The sequence below is a fragment of the Ursus maritimus genome, unplaced genomic scaffold, assembly GCF_017311325.1.
Source record: "Ursus maritimus isolate PB19 unplaced genomic scaffold, ASM1731132v1 scaffold_10, whole genome shotgun sequence".
Classification (NCBI taxonomy): Eukaryota; Metazoa; Chordata; class Mammalia; order Carnivora; family Ursidae; genus Ursus; species Ursus maritimus.
Window position 1 is genome coordinate 2,442,434 of NW_024423344.1, and position 16,028 is coordinate 2,458,461.

The 16,028-nt window shown below is 38.4% G+C and overlaps 1 protein-coding gene across 4 annotated transcripts in view; it reads left to right on the plus strand.

Annotated features, from left to right (window-relative positions):
* IFT88 (intraflagellar transport 88) overlaps positions 1–16,028 on the plus strand; it is a 145,624-nt gene that overhangs the window by 18,916 nt on the left and 110,680 nt on the right. For 3 of the 4 annotated variants that reach the window (XM_040621247.1, XM_040621264.1, XM_040621252.1), the window contains exons 4-7: positions 2,970–3,026; positions 4,161–4,214; positions 5,089–5,152; positions 5,880–5,949. In XM_040621247.1, coding sequence (XP_040477181.1) covers positions 2,970–3,026; positions 4,161–4,214; positions 5,089–5,152; positions 5,880–5,949 — 245 coding nt within the window. The remainder of the gene's footprint in view (positions 1–2,969; positions 3,027–4,160; positions 4,215–5,088; positions 5,153–5,879; positions 5,950–16,028) is intronic. The other variant, XM_040621261.1, reaches the window with a different exon arrangement.

A 16,028-nucleotide genomic window follows, 5' to 3' on the forward strand; every position in this document is an offset into this window, starting at 1 on the left:
TAGAGATCCTCATTTTATATATGAGAAAACTGAAGCCTAGAGATTTCACAGGTATCCGTAACTGGGGCAGAGCTTGAGTCTCTTGACCCCATATTGAATATTTTCACCACAACCTACTTATTGTGTTAAACAAGAAGAAATTATGTAGCTTCTATGTGAAAGGTGCTAGATTTACTCAAGGGATAAAATTCTAGCTAGTTCCAAAGGACTTTATAATCTTAGAAAAATAAAATGGATACCTGTATTCAGACGAGATTGGGTGCATTCAGGGTGGTATGGCCGTAGACTGGATACCTATATTCAAAGCGTAATATAAGTGTTGTAAAGAAAAGAGTACAAATTGCTATGGGACCACAAAAAGAGGTTATTTATCACTAGTTAGGACAATCAGCAAGGCTGCTTAGAAGATAAATTTACAGTTGAATATTAAAGGGTACGTACAATTAAGACTGACCTTGAGATGTTGGAGGAAAGGCATTGCAGATGAGGGTGTAAGGTGAATAAAGGAAGAGCCAGTGTAGAATCCACTCTATCTAAAGAGATCAATCCCATGCTAAAAGTAAAAAACTGAAACACTGATTTGGTCATTAGTAAGTAGTTAAAAGAATAATGGTCTCTTTCCTTCAGTCTGTTCTCATGGAAAAAATTGCTAAGACCCATATCCTTCCTTTTCAGCTTTTTCTAAGATCTGTCAGATCAAGTGTGTTAATGGTTTTGTTCAAGAGTTCTATATTTTTACTGATTTTTTTGGGTTGGGGGGCTACTAGTTCTGTTAGAAAGATGTCAAAAGTTACATTGTGTGGATTTATTTCTCTTTTAGAGTTTTGCTTTTATATATTTGGAGCAAAAATATTTTGCATTATTATATTTTCAGCATAAATTGAGCCTTTTATTATTTTTGAAATGTCCTATCTCTAGTCATGCTGTTTGTCTATTTTGTCAGATATTAATATATCGATAGGGCTACAGAAGCTCTCTTTCGTCTAGGATTTGCATGATATACCTTTCCCATCTGTTTACTTCCAACTTCTCCGTATCCATATATTTAAGATGTATTTCTCATTAGCAGAACGTAACTGAGTTCTCTTTTTAAAATGTGGTCTGATAATCTTATTCTTTAGTGAAATATTTAGTCCATTTACATTTAATGAAATTACTGTTCCGGTTTTAATTTGTCTTAACTTTGCTTTTTGTTTTTTCCTGACTTTTTTATGTATTATTTTCTCTTATTTCTTGCCTTCTTTTGTTTCTTTTTTATTATTCCATTTCTCCCCAATGTTATCTTATGAGTTTACTTTCTTTAACCATTCTTTTAGTGTTTTCCTAAAGATTACAATGCTCATCTTTCAATTATTAAAGTCTAGTATTTTACTGCTTCCTGAACAATGCCAGAATTTTACATTTTCAGCTATTTTTCAGTTCTGTCATTTCTATTCCTTTTTTATACTTTCCAGTTCTCTGCTGAAATTGTCAATCTTGTCTTTTAATTCATTGATCATATTAAGCATAGTTATGTTAAAGTCTGTGTCTGACATTTCCATTATATGTATCCTTTTCTGAGTGTCTTTCTAGTCTTTTGTTTCTCTTGGCTTTTGGTTAGGTAGTCTTGCCTCCTATATGTCTGGTTGTTTTTGATTCAATGCCAGGCATTGTAAGTGAAAACTTTTAGAGTTAATTTAAGGCTATTGTCTGAGTTGTCCAGTATTATAACAACTACTACATGTGGCTATGTACATTTAAATTATTTAAAATAAAGTAAAATATAAAAATTCAGATCCTTATTACACCAATCACATTTCAAATGTTCAATAGTCACATGTGGCTAATAGCTATCTTATCAGGGCAGATATAGAACATTTTCATCACTGCAGAAAAGTTCTACTGGATAGCACAATTCTAGATGATCTTATCTTTCACTAGAGAATTTACTTCTGCTTATGGCCCTTAGAGGCACAAGGAGTCCTGGCTCACCTTAATCCAGTTGAGTTTGAGATGGTTCTAAATTGGGCTTCAGTTTTTATGAGGGATAGTATACTTATTTACTTTTCAGTTGTAGAGTGTAGCCTTTTGAGATCACAGTCAAAGCCTGCAGGATTACCAGGGCTGCCACCTTGGCAGCCCCCCCAACTCCAACATTTTGTCTCATAAGACCTGTGAGTCTGTAGAGAGCTGTGTTCAGCTTCTTAGCCTTGCCTCTTTGAGAAAAGCAGGCTCAAATGCAGGCATACCTCTCTAGCTTTCCCTTTTCATTATCTTGAAACCTTTCCCCTTCATTATCTTAATTCTTCATTGTCTTCTTGGTTCTCTAATATATTCAAATTGATTTTTTTATAAAAATATTTTTGTCCTTAGCTTTTTTAGTTATTCTTAGGGGGAGAGTCATATAAAACAGCAGTCCATCATAGCCAGAAGTAGAGCTATTCTAATGATGTTTTAATCAAATATTTCAAGCAAATATGCCTAATAACTAACATGTATAGGACATTTCCACCTGCATGGTCCTATTTGATTCCAACTACAATTTTGTGATCAGGATATCCTTATTTCAAAGATGAGAAAATTTAGGTTCAAAAAAGTGTGAATAAAAACAGCTGGTAGAAGGAGAGCTGAGATTCAAACCCAGATTCTCTGATGGCAATGCCTGTGTCTATTGTTAAGCCTAGTGGCTGGCAGTAGTCAGTATGAATAATGAATGATAGATGCAGCCATGAAAACTAATCTTTCTCATTGGTACCTCAGGTAATTCTAAAGTTTCTCTTCTTCTTTAAAATGAATTCCAGAGTAAGTCTCCTTCTTAATACTTTAAAATATCTGGGATCCTTAATATTTAGAGTAATTTAAGAGAAGTTATCCTAAATATTATATAAATATTTCTCTATTGATGAGTCTATATTTCCCATTGTTTTTCTAGTTTTCTATTGTATAGCTTAATTTGAATTCTATTAACTATGTTTTTTTTCCTCCCTAAGATAACTGCTAAAATACCAAGCACAGCAGTTACTAGACCTGTAGCTACTGGATATGGGGTAGGTTTACTTAAGCTAAAGATATGAAGGTGCTTTTTCTTATCCTTAAGTTCACTTTAGGCAGCTCTATAATAATTTTGGGTATCTTTCAGTCCGTGACCCAGATATATTTTTCATTTTGGATAGTTACAAACCTTATAAAAGTCTAATTTGATTAATAGCTTTTATATACTAGTCATTTTGATTGTAAATTTATCAGAAAATATTTTATTATCATTTCTATTTGTAAACCTTGTGTTTGTTGATTGAGTTCCTTTCATTTTTTGTGTACTATTACCAAGTCTCTTGTGTATTCCATTCATATTTTATGTGGAGTTAAATGTTATATAAAAGTAATGATGTTTATAATATTTTAAAATTACCAATTAATACATGAAAAAATAAAATTTGAGGAAAATTTCAGAGGCATATATTTGGGTCTTGCTTTTATTTCAGATCTTTGGAGGAAAGATACTATGTAAAAATCCATAAAGGAAAATTTTTAAGTCTTGCCCAAATTTGGATGTCTTAGCATACAGAAATAAAAGGGCAATGGGAGAAAAATGGAAGAATGTGGTGGAATAGCATTTTCTAGTCCTCATTATAATATTCCATAGGGGTCAGAGAAATGATTTTAGTATGTAGAGGTCCAGGACACTTGACTTCATACAGTTTCTTTATATGAATAAGAAAAGTAGTCATATACATGATGTAATTGTGTGTTAAATGACACATGGTTTCGTTAATCAGCCTAAGCATGTATTATTCATTAATTTGATTTTTGGTAGTATTTCAGAACAAGAAACAGCAAACATTTTCTGTGAAGAGCCAGGCAATTTAGGCTTTGCAGGTCATAGTCTCTGTTGTAGCTACCAAACTGCATTTGTAGTACAGAAGCTGCCATAGACCATGTGCAGACCAGTGGGGTATGGCTGTTTTCCAATAAAATGTTATTGACAAAGGCTGAAGGTTGTAGTTTGCTGAAGCTTGTTTTAGAGTTTTATTGTTTAATCTTGCATCCTCAGGTTATAAATAGGTTTACTTCCCAATAGAATGAAGAAAAAAATTACAAAGAAAACTTTTATAACTTGGTTTTTATAAAACTAAATGTAGATGTTTTTTGGAATCATTTTAATTTAGTTTTCTGTTTACTAGTCCAAGACATCCCTGGCATCATCGATGGGAAGACCAATGACAGGGGCTATTCAGGTATCTCTGTCATGTGGTTGTTCATTTTGGGCCTCTCTTGTGACTTAGAATATTATTGCCAACCTTTTTTATTATATTATTTTAAAATGTTAAAGAAGGTGTTTTCTTATATAATGACCCTGATTCTTTAAATTGTGGGCTAAAGGTTGGACTGTTAAGAATCTTTGGAGGCAAAATCTCATTGGATTTACTCAGGTCTCAAATGAAATCCCATTGAGCAGTGGACATAGAAGATAGTTTGGTTGTGTAGTGAACTCTGGGTCCCATTTTTCCTATGCTATCACTTGCAACAATTTCTGTAGTTTCTCTCATAGGCATATAGGAGACCAAAAAAGTAGAGGAGTAGCCAGCTAATAACCTATATAACTTATATAAGGTGCTATATAAAAATCTTTTGAGTTTTTCTTTTCAAACTAGGAGTAAGCCCAGTTCAAGCAAGGAATTGAAATTTTATAGGGGAAAGGGAAAGTAGAGACATGACTGACATTTGAGGAGGCAGGGGTAAGGAATAAGCAGAGAGTGGTTAAAAATCAGTATTAAAGGGGTGCCGGGGTGGCACAGTCGGTTAAATGTCCAACTCTTGGCTTTGGCTCATGATCTCAGGATTGTGAGATTGAGCCCAGAGTGGGGCTCTGTACTCAGCTCAGAGTCTGCTTAGAGTTTCTCTCTTCCTCTCCTTCTGCCCCTTCCCACCACATGTTCTCTCTTTCTCTCTGTCTCTCTCTCAAATAAATGAATAAATCTTTTTAAAAAATCAGAAAAATTGGGACTAAAAAAAATGGGATTATGTTAATGTATGTGCCATGTGCAGAACTATAGATAAGAAATAAATCTTATTTAAGAATACCTTTTACATGATTCTTTTTCTTTCAAGGATGGAGTTACTAGACCAATGACAGCAGTGAGAGCAGCTGGTTTTACCAAAGCAGCTTTGAGAGGTTTGTTATATTATCTCTTCTAATAATTTTTTCAGATGTTTTAACGTTGTTATAGTGTTTCTATGTATAGATGTAAAATGTTACCATTTTAAATAAAACCTAACATGCTGTTGATTATAAAGTATGTCATTATTTTAGATACCATTAATGAAAACGTTCTGTATCTCAATTGGAATGGTGGTTATACTGGCATGTAATTTGTAAAAGTGTGCTAACTTGTACATTAAAAATGTGTGCATTTTAAAAAAACTAGAAACTACAATTTATTTATATAAGTTAGAGCCCAATTTAAAATTTATAAGTGAAAATAGTATTTAAATATGTAAGTTAGGTCATAATGTAAAAATAAAATTATTATGACAAAACCTAATGTATACTATACCAATAAAAAAAGTTAAAAACTCAATACCAGGTCATTACTCATGTGATTGATAATTTAGAGTTCCTAGAGTTAGGATAGGTTACTGTGGAGGAGAAGTAAACACTGAGAGAGTACTCATTTTTGTTTTCACATTTCATTTATATACTTTGATGTATGTTAAAATCTTACCAATTTCTTGATATAAAAAATGTTTATATAGACATAACAAATGTCCTGGCCATTTAATAAATAGGTAATGTAAACCATTTAATAAATAGGCAAATTAAATAACTTGTGCAAGGTTTTATATTTTCTTTGATTATGCTGTATCACAAATACAATATAAACTCTTGAATTGTGTCTCAGGCTCTGCATTTGACCCCCTTGGTCAGTCAAGGGGCCCTGCTCCTCCTTTGGAAGCCAAAAATGAAGATAGGTATGTAAGTTCTCATGTTGTTTTAGTGTTGTAGTATATTTTTAATTTTTATTTTCCAAATACGTAATTCTCAGGTATTTTAAAAGTTCATGTCAGCAGTACCCTTATCTTTATGGCAGCATTATTTATAATAGCCAAGATATGGAAGCAGCCCAAGTGTCCATCAATCAATGAATGGATAAAGAAGATGTGGTATATATATATTTGTGTGTGTGTGTGTGTGTGTGTGTGTGTGTGTGTGTAATGGAATATTATTCAGCCATTAAAAAGAATGAAATCTTGTCATTTGCAATGACATGGAAGGAACTAGAGAGTATACTACTAAGTGAAATAAGTCAGTCAGAGGAAAGCAAATGCCATATGATTTTACTCAGATGTGAAATTTAAGAAACAAAACAGGGAGGGGAAGATGGCAGAGTAGGACCCTATTCCCACCTCATGAGGCTCAACCTCATCCCACAAATATAACTAGATGACTATCATCATTCTGAATACTCCAGAAATCAATCTGAAGACTAACAGAACACAATCCACAACTAAAGGTAGAGAAGAGGCCACATTGAAGAAGGTAGAAAGTGTGGAGACATGCTTGGAAGACAAAGGGACTGTAGCTGCTGTGGTGGGGAGGTAGCCATGGTTGTGGAGAAGGGCAAGAGACAAACTAGCACACAGTGGAGTGCATAGGTAAAATGAATCCCTATAGCCATTGGCTTGGAAGGTGAGTGGGCCTGAATTTGATGAGTTTGTGCAACCACCAGCACATGAAGCCTGGAGTTTTCAAGGTCAGAGTGTTTCACTCCAGGGGAGCTTAGAGGACATTTGAGTTGCTCTTAGAGAAAAGGCAGGAAAAACAGCCCACAGATATGGCATGGAAACAGCGATCTGGAGAGTGCTTGGGGCACACAGTGGGGAGGTTATTTGCTCAAGTCAGAGGGTGTCCCAAAGAGGCATTGTTTATGGAGAGACCCTTTGGAGAACAAAGGAGCTGGCATGCACTATTTCCCTCCCCTGCTCCTCAGCATAAACACAGAGCCACTTGCAGGAACAAGTGCAGCACCAACTCTTAGTTCCTAACTTGCTTACACCAGGCCACACACCCACATGCTCCCATACTCCAATGAAAAGGCACTTTGCAGTCAGGATTGTGTAAGTCCCAGTACTACAAACCCCTCCCTCCAGAAGACCAGCCCAAACCCCTACCAACACCATGCCTTCCAAACAGGGAATTTTGCAGACTCTCAGTTCTGGTGGCAGTGGCAACAAGTCTCATTTCACAAGCAGGCCACAGCTCACCTAGTTGAAACTTGCCACATTCAGGCTAGGGACCAGAAACTGCCCACAGCAGACAAAGAGAGCCTCTGCAGATGACTGGCCTGAAGGATAAAGCAGCCAGGACACAACAGCAAGTGCACATAGTACACAGTGGAGACGCTCCTGGAAGCACCAGGCCCTGGGGAACAGGGGACGCTACACAGCAGGGCGCTCCAGGACCTCTTCTTTATAAGGCCATTACCCTCAAGAACAGGAGACATAGCTGACTTTCCTAATAGAGAAATATATCCCAAATGAAACAATAGGACTAGGCCACAGACAGAGATCTAGTCAAAACAGATATAATTAATATGCCTGATGAGAATTTAAAACAACGATCATAAGGGTACTCACTGGCCTTGAGAAAAGAGTGAAAGACATGAATGAGACCCTGAATACACAGGTAAGGTATAACAAAGCAGAGGTAAAAGTATAATAAATGAAATGAGAAACATGCATGGTGGAAGGGACGACAGGCTGGAAGAAGGAGAGGAACAAATTAATGACCTAGAAAACAGAGTAGTGGAGAGTAACCAAGCTGAACAAAAGAGGAAACAAGAATTATGCAAAAGGAGACTAGACTTAGGGAACTCAGTGACTCCACCAAATGTAGTAACATCCATATTATAGAAGTCCCAGAAGAAAAGAGAGAGAAAAGGGGGCAGAACATTTATTTGAAGAAATAATAGCTGAAAGCTTCCCTAATCTGGAGAAGAAGACAGATATCCAGATCCAGGAGGCACACAGAACCCCCATCAAAATTGACAAAAGCAGATCCATACCAAGATATACTGTAATTAAGATGGCAAAATATAGTGATAAAGAAGAAAATATTAAAAGCAGCAAGACAAAAGGAGATAGCAATTTATGAGGGAAAATCCATTAGGCTAGCCAGAGATTTTTCAGCAGACACTTTCCAAGCCAGAAGGGAGTGACATGATACATTCAAAGTGCTGAGTGGGAAAAATTTTCAGACAAGATTACTCTATCCAGCCAGGCTATCATTCAGAATAGGAGGAGAGATAAAGAGTTTCCCAGACAAACAAAAACTAAGGAGTCCATGACCACTAAACCAGCCCTGCAAGAAATGTTAAAGGGGATTCTTTGAGTGGAAAGGAAAGACCGAAAGTAACAAGTAAGAAAGTAGGAAACAAAAGCAGTGAAAATGATTATTTTATATAAAAAAAAATCAGTCAAGGAACTCACAAAATAAAAGGATATAAAATATGACATCATATACCTAAAACATGGGGAGGACAGGAGTGAAGAATGGGTTCAAACTCAAACAACCATCAACTTAATATAGATGGCTATATGCAGAAGATGCTATGGACAAACCTAATGGTAACCACAAATCAAAAACTAATAAATACGGAAAGAACAAAGAGAAAGAAATACAAATATATCACTAAAGAAAATCGGCAAGATGGGGCGCCTGGGTGGCACAGCGGTTAAGCGTCTGCCTTCGGCTCAGGGCGTGATCCCAGCGTTGTGGGATCGAGCCCCACATCGGGCTCCTCTGCTGGGAGCCTGCTTCTTCCTCTCCCACTCCCCCTGCTTGTGTTCCCTCTCTCGCTGGCTGTCTCTGTCCTGTCGAATAAATAAATAAAATCTTTAAAAAAAAAAAAATCGGCAAGCCATGAAACAGAGAAAGACAGAAAAAGGATCAGAGAAGAATCTTCAGAAACAACCATAAAACAGTAATAAAATAGCAATAAATACATATCAGTAATTACTTTTAATGTAAATGCACTAAACAATCAAAAGACATAGGGTAACAAAATGGATTAAAAAACAAGGCCTGTCTGTATGCTGCCTACAAGAGACTTTATTTTAGACCTAAAGCCACCTGCAGATTGAAAGTGAGGGGACGGAGAAACTTTTTTCATGCAGAGGGATGTCAAAAAGAATCAAGTCTAAAAAACAGCCATGTGTGTTCTGTGCAGTTTTATTGTAATATTACTTGATGTGAAGTTATGTGTAATGTTTACAGATGACAATATTGATTGTCTTAGAGGCCAAATGGAGTTGAAAATGGAATAGGATATGCTTATTTTAAAAGAATATTTCAATGAAAAAATTAAGAGAACATACAGGAAGTCAGTCATATCAATACCGAGAAATTTAATTTTCTAGGAAATTAACTTAGTTTTGTGCTAGTCACTAAAGAGTAGCCAAAAGCTGTGGTATAAATTCAGGTGTATGTACTTACTGGGATCTAAGTACCACTGATATAAACATTTTACGAGTAGTAACATAAGCCAACATTGCTGAGTATTCACTGTGTGCTGCTGTGCAAGTGCTATATGTAAATGAAGACAGCTGTTTTTATCATTAGTTCATAGAGGGAGAAAGTAAACACGGAGATCTTCACTTGGTAACCCTAAATGCGCGGACCGAACTTTGAACCCCAGCTGTTTCCAGAGCCTCATGTTATTAAACACTATTTTTTTTCTGTATAATAGAGGTTTTTAAATTGTAGTTCTTAAACCCAATATTTGGGCTATTGTATAAATTACATAATTTCTCTTTTTCACTCACAAGGATACTCTATAGAAAATCTGTTTATTTTGTGTCCTAGTTAGTGACAGCATGTTTGCTAATAAAATTATGTTACTTTATTTAAATACCTTATCATTTAGAATCCTATCAGCTGCCAATAACAGAAGACACGTGAGAAAAACCACATACAATACGAACATTTATGATCTTATATAATAGGAAGTCTGGAGGAAGGGCACTTCTAGAGATGGTTAATTGAACTGCTCAATAACATTATCCCTGGTTCAGCTTTTCTGTGATTCCCTTGGCCTTTTTTTTTTTAATAATGATTTTTTATTATGTTAGTCACCATACAGTACATCCCCGGTTTCCGATGTAAGGCTTGATGATTCATTAGCTGCGTATAACACCCAGTGCACCATGCAATACGTGCCCTCCTTACTACCCATCACCGGCCTATCCCATTCCCCCACCCCCCTCCCCTCTGTAGCCCTCAGTTTGTTTCTCATAGTCCATAGTCTCTCATGTTTCATTCCCCCTTCTGATTACCCCCCCTTTCTTTATCCCTTTCTTCCCCTACTGATCATTCTAGTTCTTATGTTCCATAGATGAGAGAAATCATATGATAGTTGTCTTTCTCTGCTTGCCTTATTTCACTTAGCATTATCTCCTCCAGTGCCGTCCATGTTGTAGCAAATGTTGAGAACTCGTTCTTTCTGATAGCTGAGTAATATTCCGTTGTATATATGGACCACAACTTCTTAATCCAGTCATCTGTTGAAGGGCATCTCGGCTCCTTCCACGATTTAGCTATTGTGGACATTGCTGCTATGAACATTGGGGTGCATATGGCCCTTCTCTTCACTACGTCTGTATCTTTGGGGTAAACACCCAGTAGTGCAATGGCTGGATCATAGGGTAGCTCAATTTTTAACTTTTTAAGGGACCTCCACACTGCTTTCCAGAGTGGCTGTACCAACTTGCATTCCCACCAACAATGTAGGAGGGATCCCCTTTCTCCACATCCTCTCCAACAATTGTTGTTTCTTGCCTTGTCTATTTTTGCCATTCTAACTGGCGTAAGGTGGTATCTCAGTGTGGTTTTGATTTGAATTTCCTTGATGGCTAATGATTTTGAACATTTTTTCATGTGTCTGTTAGCCATTTGTATGTCTTCATTGGAAAAGTGTCTGTTCATATCTTCTGCCCATTTTTTGATTTGTTTATTTGTTTCTCGTGTATTGAGTTTGAGAAGTTCTTTGTAGATCTTGGATACCAGTCCTTTATCTGTAGTGTCATTTGCAAATATATTCTCCCATTCCGTGGGCTGCCTCTTAGTTTTTCTGACTGTTTCCTTGGCTGTGCAGAAACTTTTAATCTTGATGAAGTCCCATAAATTCATTTTATCTTTTGTTTCTCTTGCCTTTGGGGATGTATCATGAAAAAGGTTGCTTTGGCCGATGTCGTAGAGGTTGCTGCCTATGTTCTCCTCTAGAATTTTGATGGATTCCTGTCTCACATCGAGGTCTTTCATCCATTTGGAGTTTATTTTTGTGTATGGTGTGAGATAGTGGTCAAGTTTCATTCTCTTGCATGTAGCTGTCCAATTTTCCCAGCACCATTTATTGAAGAGACTGTCTTTTTCCCACCGGATGTTTTTTCCTGCTTTATCAAATATTAGTTGCCCAAAGAGCCGAGGGTCCATTTCTGGGCTCTCTATTCTGTTCCATTGGTCTATGTGTCTGTTTTTGTGCCAGTACCATGCTGTCTTTGTGATCACAGCTTTGTAGTACAGCTCAAAATCCGGCATTGTGATGCCCCCAGCTTTGTTTTTCCTTTTCAACAGTTCCTTGGAGATTCGGGGCCTTTTCTGTTTCCATACAAATTTAAGGACTGTTTGTTCCAGTTCTTTGAAAAATGTCCTTGGTATTTTGATCGGGATAGCATTGAAAGTGTAGATTGCTCTGGGTAGCGTGGACATTTTAACTATGTTAATTCTTCCGATTCATGAGCATGGAATATCTTTCCATCTTTTTATGTCTTCCTCAATGTCTTTCAAGAGTGATTTATAGTTTCTAGAATATAGGTCCTTTACGTCTCTGGTTAAGTTAATTCCAAGGTAACGTATGGTTTTTGGTGCTATTGTAAATGGGATGGATTCCCTAATTTCTCTTTCTTCGGTCTCGTTATTCGTGTACAGAAATGCAACTGATTTCTGAGCATTGATTTTGTATCCCGCCACGTTACTGAATTGCTCTATAACTTCTAATAGTTTGGGAGTGGCTTCTTTTGGGTTTTCCATATAGAGTATCATGTCGTCTGCGAAGAGAGACATTTTGACTTCTTCTTTGCCGATTTGAATACCTTTGATCCCTTTTTGTCGTCTGATTGCTGTTGCAAGGACTTCTAGTACTATGTTGAATAATAGTGGCGAGAGTGGGCATCCTTGTCGTGTTCCTGATCTTAAGGGAAAGGCTTCCAGCTTTTCCCCATTGAGAATAATATTTGCAGTAGGCTTTTCATAGATGGCTTTTATGAGATTGAGAAATGTACCTTCTATTCCTACACTCTGAAGGGTTTTAATCAGGAAAGGATGCTGTATTTTGTCAAATGCTTTTTCGGCATCGATTGAGAGGATCATATGGTTCCTGAGTCTTTTCTTGTTGATATGATGTATCACGCTGATTGATTTGCGAATATTGAACCACGCTTGCATCCCAGGTATGAATCCCACTTGATCGTGATGGATAATCCTTTTAATGTACTGTTGGATTCTATTAGCAAGTATCTTGTTGAGGATTTTGGCGTCCATATTCATTAGGGAAATCGGTCTGTAATTCTCCTTTTTGATGGGGTCTTTGCCTGGTTTGGGGATCAAGGTAATATTGGCCTCATAGAATGAGTTTGGTAGCTTTCCTTCTGTTTCTATTTTTTGAAATAGCTTTAGGAGAATAGGTATTATTTCTTCTTTGAATGTTTGGTAGAATTCCCCAGGAAAACCGTCCGGGCCTGGAGTTTTGTTATTTGGAAGGTTGTTTATCACTGACTCAATTTCTTCATAATTAATTGGCCTGTTTAAGGAATCAATTTCTTCCGGTTTCAATCTTGGTAGTTTATAGGTTTCCAGGAAGGATTCCATCTCTTCCAGATTGCTTAGTTTATTGGCATATAGCTGTTGATAAAAATTTCTAATAATCCTTCCAATTTCAATGGTGTTCGTCGTGACCTCTCCTTTTTCATTCATAATTTTAATAATCTGGGTCCTTTCTCTTTTCTTTTGGATAAGTCTTGCCAGTGGTCTGTCAATTTTATTGATTCTCTCAAAGAACCAGCTTCTAGTCCTGTTGATCTGCTCTACTGTACTTCTGGTTTCTGCTTGATTGATTTCAGCTCTAATTTTGGTCAACTGCTTCCTCGTGCGTGGATTAGGCCTGTCCCTCTGTTGCTGTTCCAGCTTCTTGAGGTGAGAATATAAAAACTGCATTTTAGATTTTTCTATTCTTTTGAGTGAGGCTTGGATGGCTATGTATTTCCCCCTTAGGACTGCCTTTGCAGTATCCCATAGGTTTTGGACTGTTGTATTTTCATTCTCATTGGTCTCCATAAATTGTTTAATTTGATTTTTGATTTCCTGGTTTATCGAGTCATTCCTGAGCAGGATGGTTCTTAGTCTCCAAGTGTTTGAGTTTCTTCCAAATTTTTCCTTGTGGTTGAGTTCCAATTTCAGAGCGTTGTGGTCTGAGAATATGCAGGGGATAATTTCAATCTTTTGGTATCGGTTGAGACCTGTTTTGTGTCCCAGAACATGGTCTATTCTTGAGAATGTTCCATGGGCATTAGAATAGAATGAGTATTCTTTGGTTCTGGGGTGTAGTGTTCTATATATATCTATGAGGTCCAACTCGTCGAGTATGGCATTCAAAGCCTTTGATTCTTTGCTTAGTTTTTGCCAGGGTGTTCTGTCTATTTCTGATAGTGGAGTGTTGAGGTCCCCTACTATTAATGTATTTTTATTTATATGTCTCTTTATTCTGGTTAAGAGTTGGCTTGTGTATCTTGCTGCTCCCCTGTTGGGGGCATATATATTTATAATTGTCATATCCACTTGTTGAATACTTCCCTTAAGAATAATATAGTGCCCTTCTGCGTCTCTAACTATAGTCTGTAGTTTAAAATCCAATTTATCTGATATGAGAATTGCTACCCCAGCTTTCTTTTGAGGTCCATTTGCGTGAAAGATGGTACTCCATCCCCTTACTCTCAGTCTGAATGCATCTTTGGGTTCGAAATGAGTCTCTTGTAGACAGCAAATGGATGGGTCATTTCTTTTTATCCAATCTGCAACCCTGTGGCGTTTTATGGGATGGTTCAAACCATTTACATTAAGACTGATTACTGAGAGATATGATTTTAATGATGCCATGTTGCCAGTAAAGTCTTTGTTTCTATAGATTGTGACTTTCTGTTCTGTATCACTCTTGGGGCCTTTTTACTTTTATAGAACCCCCCGTAATATCTCCTGTAGGGCTGGTTTCATGGTTACGAAATTGGGTAGTGACTGGTGATTCTGAAATGTCTTTATTTCTCCATCAATTCTGAATGACAGCCTTGCTGGATAAAGGATCCTTGGCTGCATGTTTTTCTCTGAAAGAGCTTTAAATATGCTCCCCCAACCCTTTCTCTCATTCCAGGTCTGTGTAGACAGGTCTGACGTAATTCTGATGCCTTTGCCTTGGTACGTGAGAAATTTCTTTGCCCTGGCCGCTTTCAATACTGTATCCTTGCATCTAATATTTGCGAATTGCACTATGACGTGACGTGGTGTAGGTCTGTCATGGTTGAGCTTGGGAGGGGTCCTCTCTGCCTCTTGGACACGAATGTTTGTTTCCCTTGCTAGATTAGGGAAGTTTTCAGCTACAATTTGTTCAAATATCTCTTCTAGACCTCTGTTTTTCTCCACCCCCTCGGGGATGCCGATGATTCTAACATTGGATCGTTTCGTTGAGTCAGTAATCTCCCGTAGCCAACATTCGTGGGCGTGGATTTTTTTAAGACCATCTTCTATTTTTATTTTTTCCTCTATTAACCCATCCTCCAATTCACTAACCCTTTCCTCCGCTTCCGTGACCCTGGCCGTCAGAGCCTCTAGTTTTGCCTGCATTTGGCTCATAGAATTTTTAATTTCTGTCAGATTCGCTCTCATTTCTGTCCTTAGGGATTCTATATTCTCAGTAATATTTTCCTGAATACTTTTTTCAAGTCTACTCATTATCTTGACCATTGTTACTCTGAATTCCATTTCTGATAATTTGGTTACATCCATATCCGTTACTTCTGTGGCAGAGGCCACTGACTCACTGTCTTTTCTTTGCTGGGGGGGGGCTTCTCCTTCTTGTCATTCTGATGAAGAGAGGTTGCGGGGTTTCCAGAGCCCAAATTATTGACTGGGTCCCAGGCCGTGCCCCTTGTTTTATAGGGATCTTAGGGATGTGGGCTTCTTCTTTAAAGATTTTATTTATTTATTTATCTGAGAGAGGGAGACAGACAGTCAGCAAGAACGGAACAGAAGCAGGGGAGTGAGAGAGGAAGAAGCAGGCTCCCAGTGGAGGAGCCCGATGTGGGACTCCTTTCCGGAATGCTGGGATTACGCCCTAAACCGGAAACAGGCGCTCAATGACTGCGCCACCCAGGCGCCCCGGGTTGTGGGCTTCTTGATTTTTCAGCCTGCCTTCTGTGTTCTGGGGGAGGGGCCTGCTGCGCCGATACTCAGGCAACCCTGTTTGGGTAGAGTCTCTGTGTCCCCTGCGAGGGGGGATGGGGATGGGCACGCTGTGAGCCGGTATTTCCAGGCTTTTGTTCTCTGGCAGCTTTCCCTGGCGGTCGGCTATGCCTCTTCTGAGAGTCAGAGCAGCAGCGGCCGCACTGTCACAGAACAGAGGGATTGCGGCCCGTTCTCTGCTGATGTTCTGGCCACTTTAACTCTGTGACTGTTGGTGCTGCTCAACCCTGCAGCTTCCCGGGATATGCGCCCCACACCCGGCGTCCCTGCCCTCACTTCCAGGGCCGGCGCGTCTCTGTCCTTTGTGTTTCTAATGCCGCCAGCCACCGGCTGCCCCGTGCGCTCTCGGGTCTCCCGGTCTCAGTCTATGCCCGGTGAGCACACCGCGATTCCGGAGTTTCGGGAGAAGCCTGGTGGCGCGCGCACCCGGTTCAGGGTCTCAGTCTGCTGTTTCGCGGGTGCCGACCGCGAGTCCGCCCGCTCCCCC